The 19,159-nt window shown below is 41.5% G+C and overlaps 1 protein-coding gene across 4 annotated transcripts; it reads right to left on the bottom strand.

Annotated features, from left to right (window-relative positions):
• Nucleotides 1-301: 301 nt before the first annotated feature.
• On the bottom strand, nucleotides 302-18,423 carry LOC117260080 (serine/threonine-protein kinase tousled-like 2). 4 transcript variants are annotated; one of them, XM_033631957.2, is made up of 22 exons: nucleotides 17,810-18,316; nucleotides 16,644-16,729; nucleotides 16,012-16,106; nucleotides 14,801-14,872; nucleotides 13,534-13,606; nucleotides 13,285-13,322; nucleotides 12,972-13,064; nucleotides 8,243-8,350; nucleotides 6,438-6,530; nucleotides 5,832-5,942; nucleotides 5,498-5,634; nucleotides 5,257-5,409; nucleotides 4,702-4,768; nucleotides 4,457-4,554; nucleotides 4,267-4,348; nucleotides 4,064-4,155; nucleotides 3,804-3,893; nucleotides 3,435-3,604; nucleotides 3,065-3,203; nucleotides 2,757-2,868; nucleotides 1,901-2,008; nucleotides 302-1,344 (listed from the first exon to the last, which is right to left on the bottom strand). In XM_033631957.2, the coding sequence occupies exons 3-22, from the start codon at nucleotides 16,102-16,104 to the stop codon at nucleotides 1,171-1,173; spliced, it is 2,103 nt and encodes a 700-aa protein (XP_033487848.1). In that variant the 5' UTR covers nucleotides 16,105-16,106; nucleotides 16,644-16,729; nucleotides 17,810-18,316; the 3' UTR covers nucleotides 302-1,170. The 4 variants fall into 4 exon arrangements, with proteins under 4 accessions (XP_033487848.1, XP_033487850.1, XP_033487849.1 ...); XM_033631959.2 differs by having other exon boundaries at nucleotides 16,644-16,677; nucleotides 17,810-17,936; XM_033631958.2 differs by lacking the exon at nucleotides 16,644-16,729 and having other exon boundaries at nucleotides 17,810-18,423.
• Between the last annotated feature and the right edge of the window lie 736 nt (nucleotides 18,424-19,159).

Genomic DNA, 19,159 nt, shown 5'->3' with positions numbered 1-19,159 from the left:
ATAGAAGTATAAAAAAACAGGCTGTGTCAAATTATGTCAAAGGAGATTGAGAACCTCTGCCTGGCTCTGTAACAGTGCGTCTACAGGTATCAGACTTACATTTAATGCTTTTTTAAGACCTTTTCAAGGTATTTTATAGCCAAAATAAACTGCATGAATAATTGAATGAATAAATACTTGTAATGAGACTCATGAATAAATAAATAACATCGGTGAACCTTCAAGTATTTTTGTATAATTTACAATAAATGCAAATTATCTGCGAGCAGATTTTCCAGAATCAAGTTAAGACACCAGCGAGTTAACCAAATGTTTTTTAATGGTTTCATAATTATTATTTCTGTTGAATCTTTAACTCTCATCACAACACTCACTCATAGTCAGCCCCCCTGTAAGGTTAACAAAACATTAGAGGGGGTAAATTTCATGGAAAAATATGGACTTAATTAAAATAATAAGCTGACTTCCAGTTATCCAGTCAAATATTTAAAATAGGTCAAAACCAGTTACTCTCTCCAGAATCAGCCCTCTTCTGTCAAGTCATATGAACCTCTAACGGTGCCGTTTCCGCAAGGCAGGCCTTGAACTTTGGTCATCGGTCGTTCCTTATTACTTGTAGGAGCCCTTCCAAAAAGTCCCAGGTTCACACCTACAGGGATATACATTTAAAATTGACCACTCTAGCTGTGAAAAATAGTTTGATAGATGATGATTTCAAGCAGAATGGGATGAAATTTCATTAATGCGTCTTCCCCTAAACCTTCCAGAGTACAGGCAGGTGATCTTCCACACATGGCGAACTTCTCCGCCCGTCAGTTGTGCAATTTTTCGGGTGCTTTTATAATTCGCCATGTAAAAAAGCTCCCTTGAAATGAGCCAAAGTTTGTGTGTTAGTGCATGCATATGGGCAAATCTTTGGGTTCTACTGAGCCCACAGACTGGCCCTTCATTTTTTAGCACTTGGATGATGGTGGTGGGCACACTTACTACTACATCACCACGTCATCCGTCATTTTGGTTCCATTCACACTCTTAGGATCCCTAGATCCCATCATGCTCTCTGCTCTCTCACAATCACGAGAGCAAAAGGAGGAGTTTCATCAAGTGTGTTAACGTCTCAGCGTGGCTTTGTCCTCACTGGGGTTTTGTCCCAGCTTCGTTCAGCTTGCTTCAGTTGGAGGCACTGCTGCCGTAGCAGCTGGAGGTGGAGGGAAGAGGAGGAGCCTGAGGTGCACTGCTGGCCAGAGCTTTTCGAATGTGGGGCATTAGGAAGGGGTCACTGGACAACTGTAGCACATCAACGCGGTCCTCCTTGTGATAAGCCAGGCAACGTCGAATGAAGGCCTGTGAAAAGGAAAAAACAGAGTCCTTATGTCTGGAATAACTTCAACCTTTTCCTTTCTATGACTACTTGCTTTACCAATATAATATATTCCCAACTACTTTGTATGATAAACTTTGATCTACTTTGGCACCCTGCATTTAAAGGGGCAGCTCAGATTTTTTTTAAAAGGGGGTTGCTTAAAGACAGTTTCCCATTGGAGAGGGCTGTCTGATCACAAAGTAAAGCATAATATAGCACACAGTTAAACTGATACTGATTCTACTGATTCTTTAGGAGGCTAAAATACGTTTTGCTGCATCCACAGCAGTACATTGCTTAGCCTCCGTGGCTGTACTCCTGTCTGCTTCTCCAAAGTGGGGACGTGCCAACCGCCATCTACTGTAGCTCATACACTGACTATGGATAAGTATCAATCAATTAAACTTTATTTATATAGCACATTTCCATACAATAAATTGTAACACAAAGTGCTTCACAGAATAAAAAGACAAATGCCCCAGAAGCCCCTCCCACTTGAATAAATGCATAGCCGTTCAAGAGAAACGAGTACCACACCTTTGCTTCTGTGGTGACCACAGGTTTGGGGGGAAACTGCACCTCAGTGGCTTTTAATATGGTGTTTTCTTGAAGGATATCCTGCTGTGACTGGTTATGACCAAACGGCTGAAACAGACAAAAGGGAGATGATTAACTTTCATTTTTCACATTGATCTACAAAAAACTGTTACAGGATGCAGATTAGTGAAGGGTGAAAATGAACAAATTAATCTTTCTGAAAGGCTCTTTTTAGTGTCCGGTATGTGCTAATGAATAATGTGTGCATTCGCTTGCACCTTGGATGGTCGTTCTTCAAACTGTGCTGTGTTCATGAACTTTAATTTATGATGTGGAAATTACATGGATATTACAGATTAGCATTTAAACAGCGTTGATAACGATTAGCAAAGGAAACGGATCAGGTAAGCCATGAAATATGATCAGGAACTAATTTTTCAGATTACTTCGACACCACATGAATGCAGCACAAGGCTGCAGAGGTGACTGGGACGTCTGCTACTTGCCCCTGAAAAAATGATGGTCAGTGCCATTTCTGTAACATTGTATTGAGCCTACATAGCCTACCTACGTATAAGTGGAATACTAAAATCAATGCATTAAAATGAATATTTTATGTTTATTGATGTAAACTTATACCTGATGACTGGGAATGCATTGGAAAAAAGATTTGTGGAACAGCATGAGCAGTAAAATGTGCATGTACTATAACAAAGTGTCACAGAGAAACTGATCCTGTATTCTGCCATACATATGAAAACTGAAAAGGTCCAACAGATTTACATGTACCAACTCAAAGGAACCAATTCTATGAAGAGAATCGGTCGGCCTATCACTAATGCAGGTTAGTGGTTACCTTGCGTCCATATAAGCTCTGGTAGAAGATGACCCCGACTGACCAAACATCCACCTTGTTGGATATTTTAGGGGGCTCCTTGCCCACCACAAAGCACTCAGGAGGCAGGTACCTGTCAGTCACACAACACAACATGAGAGTGAAACAGATTTTCCTCTTTATGTTCTCTCTGCACAATTCTCTGAGTGAAGAGAGGATGTGAATTCAATTAGCAACGTTTCCATCAAAAGACGGAGCCTCTGCTACAAACTTGTGAAGCCGCATTTGTTGCTTGGTTACTAAAGGCAGTGAAATGTGTCTCTATGTACCAGTAGGTCCCTGCTCCTTGTGAGGTCAGCTCGATGCCATCTGCAGAGCTGTAGCTGTCATCATCCATGATCTTGGACAGCCCAAAGTCAGTGATCTTAATCTCTCCACAAGCTGTGCCATTGACCAACAGGATGTTTCCTAAGAACAGAAAACAGTGAACATTGAAAAGGACAGTAAAAGTTAAATTACAAATATAAGATTGTAAGCAGTCTTTTCTGAGGAATATTTTTTTTTCTGTACATACACATGGTCTTATATTTCTCTTGATTGCCATCTGAGCAAGACTGCACCTTTTAGTACGTAATTTCTCATATCTAGTAACTGAAGGAGGATGACAAAATGGCAAACTATAACTGTGAGCAAGAATACCGGGCTTGAGGTCGTAGTGGATGATGGGTGGGCGAATCTGGTTGAGGTACTTGAGGGCGTTGACAATCTGCATGACGATGGATCGGCCCTCCTTCTCGGTCATCAGCTTATTCTGCTTCAAGTAGAAGTCCAGATCGTTGCCTTCACAGTACTCCAGCACTGTGCAGAACCTGCCACAGGCAATCCAACGGATCATTTTTCATCATTGTTTAAGTTGATGTTGCAAACTACCTAGCAAACAGTCACTTGTTTACATCCAGCAGTTATGGAGCAATATTAACACTTGTTCAGAGGTGTGTTTCTGGCCACCTCATGAATGTAAGACCTATAATCAACCCTCGTGAGCTTTATGTAGAATGATTGACTTACGAATCTGTGTCAAGTGAGAAATAGTCGTAGAGTTTGACTATTCTGGGGTGGTCAAGTTCTTTGTGGATTCTGTATTCTCTACAGGCGTGTCTGAAAAGACATGAACCATTCATTACCTTTTTAAGCATGTCATGAATAAGAACAATCAAAGACAGTTTTCAGCTTTAAAGTCCACCATCTAAGATTTAAGCATAGATCAAAATATTTCAAACAATGCAAAGACAGAGGAGCACATGCGGTGAACAGAGTTTCAGACTCACTTGTGGTAGTTCTGCTTCTTCTCCTCCCTCCAGTTCTTGTTGAGTTGATGGATTTTAATGGCGACATACCTTTGCTCTGTCAAATCAAAAGCCTGCACAAAAAAACATTAGCCAACTTTAACCAGAAAGTTCCACTGAATGCTGTATGGTAGCTGTTTAGTGGATGCAGAAGTGTCAAAATGACCCAGCATAGCCATGCTAACCTTGAAAACTTCGCTAAAGCCACCTCTTCCAAGTAAATGTAGTAGCAGGTATCGGTCGTTCAGCGTGGGGTGGTCTTTAAATCTATGGGAGAAGACTTTGTCAAAGCTTTTGACTTTTTCAAACATGTTTCTAAAGTGAACACACACTACATGACTTGTATAAAGTATGTTAAACTGAGATGATACATACTGTGAATTGTCCTCGTTGTGGATTCTCTTCAGCTCCCGAATGTGCAGGTTTCTTACTCGCTCCAGATGCTCCAGCTCGGCCTGGATCTCTGCTTCTTCCTGTGTACAACAAACACACAAAATATATAAAAGGAACAGGTAGGAGTGGTACTACGTTTCTAGGTTACTAGGTAGTAACAGGTCCAAGAAACAAACCCCAAACACAAAAAAACAAAGAGAAAGCTGCTTTCAGAGGTGATCTGGTACCTTTTTTAGATGACCAATTCGAAGTTTGAAAATCTCCTCTTGCTCGTGATATTCTGCCAGAGACAACCTGTGTGGGATAAAGTGGCAACATGCTTCAGATAAAATGAAAGAGACAGCAACAAGGTAACACAAAGCTTCCTTATGTAAGGGTTTTACCAGACAGGTCCCACTCAATGCTCTTGCAATTTGTCTCAACAAAAAGAAAAAAAAGGTGTCAGATTCTGTGCCAGTTTTATACTCTACAGTTAAAATAAAGTATTACTTACAATTACCATGATATATTTTAGAATAATTACTTTAGAATTAAACAAAACCAACACCCAACATATAAATAAAATCTATCAATAGTTCAAGAAGGTTAATCCAACACCAGTCAGCCAGGACAGCCCATTAAGTTCAGGAAGCTGCACCAGTACATTACAGTGCAGCCCTTAAGATGAGAAAACAATACAATTCAAGATACACCACCACAATAAATAATTCCTGCCTTGCTGTGTAATTTGGGTTGGTCCATGTAAAACATCGACTGTGTGAAGTCACTGATTGTAATCTTACGCTTCACTCTCCTGGCCGTTGCTCCGGCTCTTTCGTTTGTTTGGCTCGAGACTGGGTGGAGGGGTCTGAGCCATGGAGGGAGGTTTCCTCTTTCCCAGCAGCTTCCTCTGCCTCTCAATGTCCTCCCTCTGCGAGTTGACTCGCTCCTGCTGCCTAGAATGTGGAAGAACAATCTAGTGTGAACATGTCTGTATGCAGACATGAAAAATGCTCACGTGTTTGTGCCTGTCTGGATGCTGACTTGATGAGGTTCTGGAAGGCAAATCCATCTGTCCACTGCTCGGTGAAGGAGGCTCCATGCCGCACGGTGGTGAAGTGGCCCAGACGTAGACGGTCCTGCATGCTCTTGTCCCTGGAGGCCATCTTCTCCTGCTTTGACTGAAAAAAAAAAAAAGATGAATTGAAAATTGTGCATGCCAACTCAGAAAGCAGCTTAGTTAAGAGGATAAAAAGAACTAAATATTGTTGAGTTCCAACATAATCAACATGAAACACTACTACCCAGCATTAAGGTAAGACAGGCTGTCTCATTTTAGACAACACATGTAACATATTAGATGCATATGTACACCCACCTTCTCAATTAGGAGCTTCTTGCTCATGGTCACACACTTGTTAAGCCGCTCCTTGTAGCGCTCCAGCATCTTCTGCTGCTCATCCACCTGCCGCCTCAAGTCACAGTTAGCCTGCCAAAACACACATCATCACTATGACATCTAATTCTTATTACAACAAGGATTTAAGGCAGCTTTGCTCTTAATCTGACACGATGCGACAACTATCAGTGCGTCAGCTCAGTCTGCTGACATTTACACCGAACGTAATTTAAGCAACGATGGCATTTGATGGTTAACAAGCACATCTTTCATGATGAGCTGCAACCAGGCCGGTGCAGGTTAATTACTGGGGTTGTTGTGACAAGGGAGAGCAGATTGTCTAGATTGTGAAGTGATTATTAAGGACATTTGAGAATGGGCTGAATATACAGATTTATATTTAGACACATCCGTGACTGTGTGTGACATTAATCACAGTTAGTGAACTAAAATGTGGCATTTCAAAGTATGAGATTTTGTCAGGAATAAATGATAATGAAGCTCTTTCAGATGTTTCAAATGGTTTAAACTAAGTACAGCACATCAACATTTTTTAGACAGATCTGAAATATTTTCATATCTTACCCGCAGCAGGTCATCTATCCTCCCCTCTTTCTTCTCCAGGTCAGAGTTCTTGTCCTTCTCCAGTGCTGTCAGTTTCAGTAGCGTCAGTTCTGACTGAGGAAGGAGGGCAAAGACGAGAACAACAAGCCAACAGTTAACATCTCAGCCCACTCAGCGATCCTGACACCCCTCGGGCCAGTCACTGACATAACACAACATCACTTTAAATGAATCAAAATCAGACGCTGGTGTCTTGGATTTTAGATGTGAATTTAAAATGCTGACCTTTAATTAGGCCAATTAGCGCAATTTGCAAAGATCACTGGATGTGTGTTGTACGTATTGTGTCAGATGAGCTGCAGTGTGGGTGGCAAGGCCTTTAACGTTTTGACTTTTAGCTGTTGCAAACACATCTTGGCAAACTAGTGTGTTTTTTGTTTTGTTTTTTGTTTTTTTTTAAATGGCAGAGCAAAGTGTAAAGTTGTGCCCTCCCTATGAGTTTAGTCTAGCTCAACTATTAGTCTCTTAAGGTTGGGAAACAAACCACTTTTCACTCACAAAATCACCAGCTGTTATATAGGCCCTAATACACCAAGCCGACGAATGGCCATTGGTCAATGTTGGGCCGTCAGTGAGCGTCTGTTACCTTTGTCTATATGGTGAATACCACACAATAGGCACTAGTCGGCCCATGTTGGCTTTTTTTCCTTCCAATTAAGCATGCTGAATTGCTGTTTAAGCCGGCGGAAAAGAGAAACGGAAGTGAGGAAAGTAAACAAAAGACAACCTGAGATCAAAACAAACTTGTTACATGAGGTAAGATTATATTTTTAGCAACTGAGTTTTGGCAGAAACGGTTTGTAATTGTTTGTGTTATTGTTCACTATCCATCCATCCATTTTCATCCGCTTATCAGGGGCCAGGTCACGGGGGCAGCAAGCCAAGCAAAGCACCCCAGACGTCCCTCTCCCCAGCAGCACTTTCCAGCTCCTCCTGGAGGACCCCAAGGCTTTCCCAGGCCAGATGAGATATGTAATCCCTCCAGCATGTTCTGGGTCTGCCCTGGGGCCTCCTACCAGTGGGACGTGTCTGGAACACCTCTAATGGAAGGTGCCCAGGAGGCATCCTTCAACGTGAAGAAGCAGCGGCTCTACTCCGGGCTCCCTCCAGATGTCCAAGCTCCTTCCCCTATCTCTAAGGCTGGGCCCAGCCACCCTACGGAGGAAACTCATTTCCGCCGCTTGTATCCGCGATCTCATTCTTTCAGTCACTACCCAGAACTCATGACCATAGGTGAGGGTTGGGACGTAGATGGAGCAGTAAGTCGTAAGCTTTGCCTTCCAGCTCAGCTCCCTCTTCACCACAATGGTCCAGCGCAGTGCCCGCTAGTGCATGGTAAATATCATTTGTTCTTTAAACATCGAGTTGTGTTGTTAATGTGCTAACTGGCTAATTAGCATCTTGAATGCGTCCCGTCAGTCTTCTGGTTTCCCTTTTTCAGTGACATATATAGATAACCACCACCTGCTAGTATGCAAAGTTATTTTCTTTCACATAGGTGCAGAACGTACATGCTCGTTGGCCATTGGTTTTGGTCTTTGCGGTGTGTTCATGTGCAACTTTTTGCCCGAGAAGCAGGCAACATGAGGTGACCTAACAGTCTGCCTTCGTTGCCTCTAGTTCTTTGATGTCAGTATGGTGTGTCTGGGCCTGAAGAAGTTAATGTAAAAAGCTGAGCTGGATGCAAAGCGTGCCTCAATTTGAAACCAACCCAATATGACAGATAATTCACTGGTGTGAAGTGGAGATCCAGGTCAGTCAGTTACCTGGATGGCTTTGTGTGAGCAGGAGTGTGTGGGGGCCGTCTTCACAGAGCTGCAAGATGAAGAGTCTGTGTGGGCTGAGCCTGTGGACGAGGGGCTGCCTTGCTGAAACTGTATTCCAGAGAGACAGAGAGAAAAAAAGAGAAAGGTAGAAAGACACAGGGGGTAAAATATAATAATTATGTGAAAAAGACAGCATATGGACATTTTAAAATAGCTGAAATGGATAAAAAGAAAAGGAACATATTGCAGCTATTAAGCGGTAGAGAACTAAATTTGTAAATGAACACAAAGCCAGGTACTGATGCTAACTTGTCCATTCCAATTTAACCTTTATCATTCTTCTGCAAAGTCCATTCTCAAAGGTATGTGTTAGTCATAAACACTGCATACAATAGGACAATAGAATGGCATGAAATTGCTTTATGAGACCTGAGTGATTAGAAGAGGGCAGGTCATTAGAGTGCTATAAAACTAGCAGGCTAATAGGAACCGTCATTTTGAAACTGTTCATCTTATACTAGAAGTTCTTCATGAAGCACATATAAATCTGCTGTCACCCTGGAGAGTTCTTGAAAAACTTCTGTACATCCAACTGACAGACGACTCATTAACACCTTCTACAGACATCTGCACACAAGTAAGCTCGCTAACTAGAGATCCAACAGAAACATAACACCGCCAATAATGTCTTTTATGGCAGCGAAATGTGGGAGTATTCAGGAACTCAATGTAACAGACAGTGTTTTATCATTTGTTGCACTATTAATCATTATAGAGGTCCTGTTCAGATATGCATTAACACTGTGTGGAAAAAAACAAGCCTTGCTGCTGTAAGATGCTGTTTAGTCAGCAGTGAGCATGTAATTTGTAGTTGATGAGGAGAGATTTTATCTTCACAAACAGTGAATAAAAATGGTAGGTGAAGAGATTCTCAGATAAATACTGTACATGACATAGTTATCAACAACCAATACACTTTTGAAAGTGCAGACACCAATTTTATATAAATTGTATTTTTGTGATAACGATATTCTTGGCAATGTGACAAATTAGTAAAAAAAGAAAAAATATTATTAATTTAAGAACACAGAATTGCAACAAAATAAGTGATATAGTTTTATAGTTTGCCTTCAAATATTCAATAAAAAATAAACAAAAATTATCTCTCATTTCTTTAGTTTGTGAACAACAACAGTAACTCAGAGTGAGATTCAGATTCAATATTAATATTGAAGTGAATTAATATACAAATTACACATTAATATATGTGTGTGTGTGTGTGTGTGTGTATATATATATATATATATATATATATATAAAAATCAACAGGTGATTTCCTTCTCTTTTCTTTTAAATTTCTAGTAATTGAGTTGTTTTTTCCCCACCTGGACCTTTTTGCTCTGCCATTTCTCCTCTAATCATCACGCTGTAACCTGTGACAGGCTGCTATCATACCACAACTACCACACATTCACATATACAGTACAGGCCAAAAGTTTGGACACACCTTCTCATTCAATGTGTTTTCTTTATTTTCATGACTATTTACATTGTAGATTCTCACTGAAGGCATCAAAACTATGAATGAACACATGTGGAGTTATGTACTTAACAAAAAAAGGTGAAATAACTGAAAACATGTTTTATATTCTAGTTTCTTCAAAATAGCCACCCTTTGCTCTGATTACTGCTTTGCACACTCTTGGCATTCTCTTGATGAGCTTCAAGAGGTAGTCACCTGAAATGGTTTTCCAACAGTCTTGAAGGAGTTCCCAGAGGTGTTTAGCACTTGTTGGCCCCTTTGTCTTCACTCTGCGGTCCAGCTCACCCCAAACCATCTCGATTGGGTTCAGGTCCGGTGACTGTGGAGGCCAGGTCATCTGCCGCAGCACTCCATCACTCTCCTTCTTGGTCAAATAGCCCTTACACAGCCTGGAGGTGTGTTTGGGGTCATTGTCCTGTTGAAAAATAAATGATCGTCCAACTAAACGCAAACCGGATGGGATGGCATGTCGCTGCAGGATGCTGTGGTAGCCATGCTGGTTCAGTGTGCCTTCAATTTTGAATAAATCCCCAACAGTGTCACCAGCAAAACACCCCCACACCATCACACCTCCTCCTCCATGCTTCACAGTGGGAACCAGGCATGTGGAATCCATCCGTTCACCTTTTCTGCATCTCACAAAGACACGGCGGTTGGAACCAAAGATCTCAAATTTGGACTCATCAGACCAAAGCACAGATTTCCACTGGTCTAATGTCCATTCCTTGTGTTTCTTGGCCCAAACAAATCTCTTCTGCTTGTTGCCTCTCCTTAGCAGTGGTTTCCTAGCAGCTATTTGACCATGAAGGCCTGATTGGCGCAGTCTCCTCTTAACAGTTGTTCTAGAGATGGGTCTGCTGCTAGAACTCTGTGTGGCATTCATCTGGTCTCTGATCTGAGCTGCTGTTAACTTGCGATTTCTGAGGCTGGTGACTCGGATGAACTTATCCTCAGAAGCAGAGGTGACTCTTGGTCTTCCTTTCCTGGGTCGGTCCTCATGTGTGCCAGTTTCGTTGTAGCGCTTGATGGTTTTTGCGACTCCACTTGGGGACACATTTAAAGTTTTCGCAATTTTCCGGACTGACTGACCTTCATTTCTTAAAGTAATGATGGCCACTCGTTCTTCTTTAGTTAGCTGATTGGTTCTTGCCATAATATGAATTTTAACAGTTGTCCAATAGGGCTGTCGGCTGTGTATTAACCTGACTTCTGCACAACACAACTGATGGTCCCAACCCCATTGATAAAGCAAGAAATTCCACTAATTAACCCTGATAAGGCACACCTGTGAAGTGGAAACCATTTCAGGTGACTACCTCTTGAAGCTCATGGAGAGAATGCCAAGAGTGTGCAAAGCAGTAATCAGAGCAAAGGGTGGCTATTTTGAAGAAACTAGAATATAAAACATGTTTTCAGTTATTTCACCTTTTTTTGTTAAGTACATAACTCCACATGTGTTCATTCATAGTTTTGATGCCTTCAGTGAGAATCTACAATGTAAATAGTCATGAAAATAAAGAAAACACATTGAATGAGAAGGTGTGTCCAAACTTTTGGCCTGTACTGTATGTAGTTTTTTTTGTTGAGCCGCGAGCGTCACGTAGGTTTACATTACCAAAGGTTTATGACAAAATCACTTGACGACACCGACTCCCATGTGTGCGTGGTGAAAGGAGAGGGAGAGACGCTGTGCTGCTGCCAGAGGAGCCGCTGACTGAGTTCCCTCTGAGCGGTAACTCGCTAAAAGAGCCTGAGAAGTCCGGGCTGTTCATAAGACATTCAGGACGCGCAGTTTATTCCACACTACTGAAGCTGCTTCTCTTTTTGGAACCACCATGGAGTCGGTAATAATTTCGCTTTCAGCCATGCTTATGACGTCAATGTCAACATGTCTAAATCTAGCGAGTATCATAATATGAATTCTTCATATGATATTAAAAACAACATCTGAAAACATGAACAACACCAACACTGAAAACATTAACATTAGCTACAGTCTCTCTGGCTAATTAAATGCTACACACATTCAGCTGATCCGAAATCCTACAGCGAGCCTTTGACAATTTGCACGATATACCTTTTAATTTGACATTAGTCCTGAATGCAGAAGAGACTAAATACATGCTATGCTCTAGAGCCAGTGATATTTTGGACAGCAATTTGTGTATTAACACTCTGAACGGTCAGTTTTGAGCAAAAACACCACAATTAAATTTCACACTGACACACGTGTCAACAAGCTACAACAAAAAATTGGATATCTGTACTGAAACAGAGATCATTTTCTTATGCTCGGCAGGAAGTAGATAACTGAAGGCAGGTGAAGGTGATGTTATCTATAGACATGTCTCCACTCTTAAACCCCGAGATTCAGTTTATTACTCCGCCCTAAGACCGGTAACAATTACTCTACTCATGGTTGAATGGCCATCGGCAACTGTAAGATGTTTATATGTATTTATAAAGCTCTAAATGGCAACATGCCTGTTCCTATAATCATTACTCAACTCGTTAATGGAATTGGTTAGTGCTTGAAGTCCCGCATGCAAGCACTGAATTTGGGAAAACTGCTTTTAGTTTTTGTGCTGCACATACCTGGAACAATTTAAGACACATATTCAAGCACAATTGAACCGATAAATCAATTTAAAACCATGATTACAAACTACTCCACCCTTGAATGTAACCGTTTCTGTGATCTGTTGTTATTAGTTTGTTTCCTGGTTAATTCATTTCTGTTCGTTTTATTTTGTTTAAATTCTACTTTCAGCATCATTGTAAATGATTCCTCGAAATTTAAATAAAGGTTGAATGAATGAATCTGAGTAGGCGCGACTTATCTACACTGTCAGATTTACTCCATTTTGTGCTTGTTTTCATTTTTCATTTAAGTAAAACAGAAGGAAAAGATTTCAGTAGCTAAATCTTAAAAAATTCCCCAATGAAAACAATGTTTTATCACATCGACTGCCTGAACACATCAAGATTAACCAAAGACTTGTCTATTGAATGGATTAGCTTTGCCTCACCAACCCTGTCCAATTAAGAGAATACCAGTGCTGAGAGAAAGTAGACAAAGGCCCACCGCCAGATGAATCTGAAACTGGCTAAAGACTAAATAGTTGGTAACTGATGAAAGAGAGCCAAAGCAGTAAGAGAGCTATGGAGATGGATGCTGGTGCTCACCAGAGGATTAGACAGTGAGTGCTGTGGAGAGGAGCGCACCAGCATGGGGATGCCCCGGGCTGGACTGGTGCCAGAGCCACTGCTACCAGCAAACTGGCCACAGGGCAGTTGACAAGAGTGTGGAAACAAGACAAAAAGAAAGAAAGAAAGAAATAAGACAGCGTTGTTATTAGGAAGAATGTGATGAGGGACCATACTGGTACAGTCGGAACGTGAGGGTGAAGACATCACACTACAGTCTGAGAGTGATTTGAAACAATGCACAGCAAAGTGGCCAGAATGCAAAATTAATTCACTGGCACAAAGAACTCACCTCAAAATAATCACTGATTTTGTGCCCTCTTCCTTTTCCTACAAAAAAAAACAAAAGACAGGTCTAAGAACTAAGAAAATGTAAGAATGTCCTATTTCCTGTATGTTCCAAAGCATTTACATTTAAATGCCAGATTGTAGTTTTACAACTATGTGAAAGTGAAACAGCAGAAAAACAAAGCACTTATGATTGTAAGAATTTTTTTATATTGGAAAGTGACAATTTTGGAGTTAAGCAGAGTTGACTTACCTTGGCTGTTGCTGTCATAGATGTCCCCTTTCCTCTTCCTGTTTCTCTGGTCAGTGGACTTCTTCTCTGGTGTCTGACAGGAGCAGAAAAAAAGCATGACTTAGCTTAAAATTGCACTCCATTAAAGGGTAACTTTTGGTGCCCTTTGTTTTTGCATCGAAGTGACTAAGGGGAAAGTTTTTCAAAATTGGTCCAGTGCAGGACAAACATGCTACAATGTAACCACTTGGTGTGTATGCACCCTCAGTGTATGTCCACTTAAAGTGCTTGTTGTTGCCACTGACAGGCTCAGATTATTATTAGAAGTGTGGGACAACATTGTGGAAAGGATCCAAACAGAGATAGACCTTGTTGTTAAAGAGTAAAATCCTTTTTGTTTAACTAGAAACAGCACCAAAATTGCTATCGCCAAACCCACCAGATTCCATTCGAATCAACAGTAATTTTAACACTTACAGAGGCAGCAAATTTTCACATCTAGCAGCGTGAATTAAGGGTTTATTTTGAGTGAATCAGAGTTGGTGATAGTCAGAACAGCATAAAGACAAACCAAGACTTTTTTGTATGTTTTATTTTGTTTATGACAATAAAATAATTCTTTATTTAGTAGGAGTCTGGGGGCTAAGGTGATAAGTGTTTTTACAAGACCTATCTCTGTCGGGATCCTTGTCATAATGTTGTTAGACACTTAGAATAATAATATGAGCCTGTCGGTGGCAAAAACAAGCACTTTCAGTGTTCGTAAATTGTCAAACTGTCACTTTGACACAAAAACAGAGGAGAATAGGATCCAAGTTGAAAAATACCAAAGTTACCCTTTAGGTCCATTCAGCTGGCCACGTTAACATAATGGCAAATACACGTAATTGACAAAATGAAGCCTTGCACCTTTAAGTTATATGCATAGGTGGATAGCTTCTTCTCTGTGTTCAGCATTTTGTGTACTGCCCTTAAGTGTTTATGGCGTCTCTGGCACTTTTTATACATGGAACCTTCTATTTATATGTCTAAAGCCTGCTGACATATCCACGGTGTTTTCCAGCTTTTTCCCAACTTAATGCCTCACCCTCCTGTGTCTGTGAGTAAGTGGGGAACAGAACACTTGTGAATAGATTAATCACCCACCCTGTCACCACCACTGTATACGCAATACTTGACCAATTGTCCACATCAAAAGTAGTCACTAGAAAGTGCACTCATGGTCAAAGGCCATGCAGATAAGGGGAACAAACGCTTGTCATTCTGACTGACTCTTTCCCCAACCAACCTCCAGTTCCTTGTCACTGAGTGATCCCGCGCTGCACAGAGACTGGTTGGATGACTCACTGTTGGCTGAACTCTGAAAAAACAAAACACACACACATTAGATCTGATTGATAAGTCATGTTCTACTCTGGTAAGCAGATGCCCTTTTACACTGATGTGTGTGCAATTGTTTCACTCCCTGCATCTTATTTTTGTTGAGATTTCAGCACATGCATCTAACAGTGTCACTAAGCTAAATCACTAAGCTAGGACGCTACATCAAGCATATAATATACATCCTTCTGCTAATCTGTAAATCTCCAGTTCTCATCCACTTGGTAGAATCAGCTGGTGTCATGCATACCATTCATAGCCAGCTGCACAGTCTTGAGAGACTAAGAAGAAACAGCAGGCTAATTGGTGCAGGAGGCTAATGCTTTTAAGGCCAGCTGTCATTCTGCTGCTCAAGGTCACACGTACAGCCAAGAAATGTTTCCCTTTTTTCCCTTAACATGTACACTACGCATGTTCAGTGTTAAGTCTTCAACATTTACTGTATTTATCATGCTTGCAGCCTTAAATCATTCACACTCTAATACCACAGTGAGCAGGCCTGACAATTCATTTCAGAGCGCACTATAGGCCGGCGCAGGAATGATAGTGATGGCTTTCTCAGGGGTTGCCATTTTGTCAAATGCACACCCACACACAGTAATACCCAGTTCACCAGCAGGGTTGCAGCATAGCATGCAGCCGCTGCTGTGAGCTTCAGCTGCGGTGCCATTTCAGTGTCACTAGTCTCCACTGAAACAAAGAGCTGCTGGCCGGCTCCCATGTCAGTCAAGACAGAGCTCGTCTTGTTTTAGCTTTCGCTCAGGGAGACAGGATCATTCCTCTGAGGGAAACTCCTGAACACAGAGCATCAGTCAATACTGGAAATAGAGAAGACTTCCAAGCTTCTCCAAACTGCGGGACTAATGTAAGAGAGCTGACTGACTGCTCATGCTTGCGTTTACACGCAAAACACAGTGGGGTTGTGGTATGTTTGCCTGCAGCAAAACTGGGAGCGACTCTTTTGTACCTAAAATGTATTTAAACAGGGATAAGAAGGAGCTTTCATTTAAATTTCTCAACAGCAAAATACATTCAACCTTCTTTACATCACATCTGAAGTGTAACATCTGCACAAACACTCCTTCCTGATCAATCTGAGCATCAAAACAAGTTGCAAACCTTGGCCACACCAAGTCCAGTGAAGCGAGCCTCAAGCAGTTCCTGCCTGCGTGGGTCCAGGCTTATAGCCTGACTGTGAAGTCCATCCATCATGCCTACAAAGAAGGACACAAAAAGTGAATGATACTTTATGTGGACTATCTGGGTTGGGTTACTGTCACAAAATTGTAACCTAACTGGGGATGGTGTCCTGACAATCTAGTCAATCCTGAGGTCTGACCGGCAAAATGTAACACCTCTCTGCACGGCTGGGAACCTGGGCCTACGTTGGATCAGTATTTTGACAGCCCACGGTCCAAATTGAAGTAGTGCTCTAAAATCGAATACAAAGCAAAGTGTGTGCTTGCATCATTTCAATTCAGAATTGGATGGTTGGCACTGTCACTTCACAGCAATGGTTTGAACCCAGAAGCCAGCTGGGGCCCCTCTGTGTGGAGATTGCATGTTCTCCCCATGTCAGTGTGAGATTTCTACGGTTTCTCCGGCTTCTTCCCACAGCCCAAACACATGCAGGTTAACTGGTGACTCTAAATTGTCAGCAGGTGTGAATGTGAGCATGAATGGTTGTCTGTCTCTATGTGTCAGCCCTGTGATAGTCTGGTGACCTGTCCAGTGTGTACCCTGGCTCTCACCCGATGTCAGCTGGGATTGTCTCCAGGCCCCCAGCTACTCTTAAGAAGACAAGCAGTTAAAGAAAAGGGATGGATGGAATTTCATTCTGAGGATGACAGCCAACAGGAAAAAGTTTCAAGACACACCTAGCAGACAGTTGAAACTTCATAGTAATAGTTTTGTTTAATTTAACCAATAGGACCAGAAGTTCAAAATAAATGAAGCTACTGACACCTGACTAAGAGAAGGAGAAAAGCTTGTGTCAGATTCTGGTACATACGGTGGCATTGAATGTCTTTTCTTTCAAGTGTCATTCATAATTTCACCAGTTCTGCCTGTGACACTCCTGCATGTTTAGATGCTGGTCCTAAAATGCTTAGCAAGATGGATATTCAAGATGAACAACCATAGAAGCAAGTGAATAAGTGAGGAGAGCCACTGACTTCAGATTACTAATATAAGTCAGAGACATTAAGGCAAATGGACCAAAAAAGTGTATTTGATATGGTTATTATAACTATGTGAAATAGCAGGGCACGGCTTCCTCTGCCATTAGGACCTCCTTCCTGACAGTGTCCATCATCTTGGGATGGATTCATGTGAAGGCACATAAGCAACGTTTAATGGTGATGACAGTCACTCAAAAACATCAACAAAATAAAAACAACCACATAATATTTAACATAGTTATGCAGAAGCAGCCAGGATCAGCTGGTTTGCACAACCTGTCAACTTGTTTATAAAAACAACACTGACCAGCAAATGTTACCTAGCTTAGAAACAATAAATGGCTTAATTTTAACTTCTTATAGTCTCAACTTTATTAAGTTAACCAATGTTCCAGCTACACTGACTTCATGGCAGTTGATGGAAAACCGTTATTGACTGACAAGATGTTGACCAACACGGCTAACGCTAATTAACCAAACGTTAGCTAGTTAACATTGGAAAATGCTATTATGCTTATCAAAATCTTGCCAACATTTTAAGAAAGAGAGACGAAACAATGCCATAAACTGTCAAGTTATTATTAACAATTAAAATCTGACTAATGTTAGTAGCCGCTAGGGTGTCCCTGGTTACTAAATGACAGCTAGCTAACTACGGCTACACGTAAGGTTACCTGAACTAGCTAGCGTTAGTTATCTAGCAAGCTAACGTTAACGTTAGCCGCAACATATCTCACCTGGAGAACCTCTCGCAGTTTTCACAGTCACTCTCAGTCCTAGAGAGGATGTTGTCCGTCCATCCGGTGACCGCAAACTCCCTAACAACTCCCACAAGCCTCGAATAAAGTTGTCCGAATTAAGTTATCCATTTACAGTTATTTCTAATTGAGGGAAGACATTCGTTAGCTTAGCCGATGCTAGCTAAGGAGAGCAGTGTGGCTGGCTCCTGCCGGTGTCATCCGGAGAGGAGGCCCTGATCCTCGGGGTTTCCTCGTCCGTCTTGGTGCCCCCGCACGGGCAAACCTGGAGCTGTCAACGCTCTGAAGCCTCTCTGCAAGTGTTGTCACATTTCTGCTTCACTCGGTCTTTCTGTTGTCATTACCGGGCGATGTAAGGTTTACACCGGGAGGAGAAGTTCCGCCGCCCCGGTAGAGTCCATTCTGTTAGTGTTAATTACAGATCATTAACGTTACCCCCTGCAGCAGCAGCAGGACCGCACAGGGCTCCAGGGAGGGCTTTATGGGATGTTTCCCATCCGCTTGGTAACAGATAATGTGCACTGCTCAGGTCAGAGCTACAAGAAAACAGGCAGCATGCAGCAGGCGAGGCTGGTAGCTGTTAATGCAACGGGAAAGTGTCCGGGGCCACAGAGCTCCAGGGGCCCCAAAATGTCTCAGGTTCATTGCGTGGTAATTTGTCAAATTTGAAAATTGTTGGGGAATTTTTACCACGAAATCACAACATTGGCATTAATATATATATTTTGTGGCCCTGTCCTGTAGGCCACAAGATTATTTAATTATTTTAGGCTACATTAATTTAGCCATTTCCCATTTGGATGAAAAAAGTAGACCTACTCCACCTATCTTATATTGTATTGTGCACAGATGGTGCATGTTCCTAAATAAAATTGATGCATGTTTTATCCAGGTATCTAGGCAGTATTTTAGGACAGTTGTGCAGTATTTTAAATAGTTGTGTGTACTGTAACACTTGCTAACACTGTATAATAAGACACACACAATACACTAGGGCCACAATATTATTTAATTATTCTAGGCTATTTTAATTTTGCAATTTCCCATTTGGACTGAAAAAAGTAGGTTTACTCTGTTTATCTTCTATTATAATATTCCATATATGGTGCATGTTCCTAAATAAAGTTGATGCATCTTTCTTTCAGGTATCCAGGCAGTATTTCAGGGTAGGGATATCGTTAAATAGTTGTCAGTGCTGTAACACTTGCTTTTAAGTCATATAATAACACACACAAACCATGACCCCCATATCAGTGATGCACTAAATCTCACTCATTTAATGCATGAATTTATGCTGTGTGTATCACGAATTCCCTTTGCTCACTTTAA

This window comes from Epinephelus lanceolatus, chromosome 21, assembly GCF_041903045.1.
Source record: "Epinephelus lanceolatus isolate andai-2023 chromosome 21, ASM4190304v1, whole genome shotgun sequence".
Lineage (NCBI taxonomy): Eukaryota > Metazoa > Chordata > Actinopteri > Perciformes > Serranidae > Epinephelus > Epinephelus lanceolatus.
This window is presented reverse-complemented; position numbering and strand designations above follow the sequence as displayed.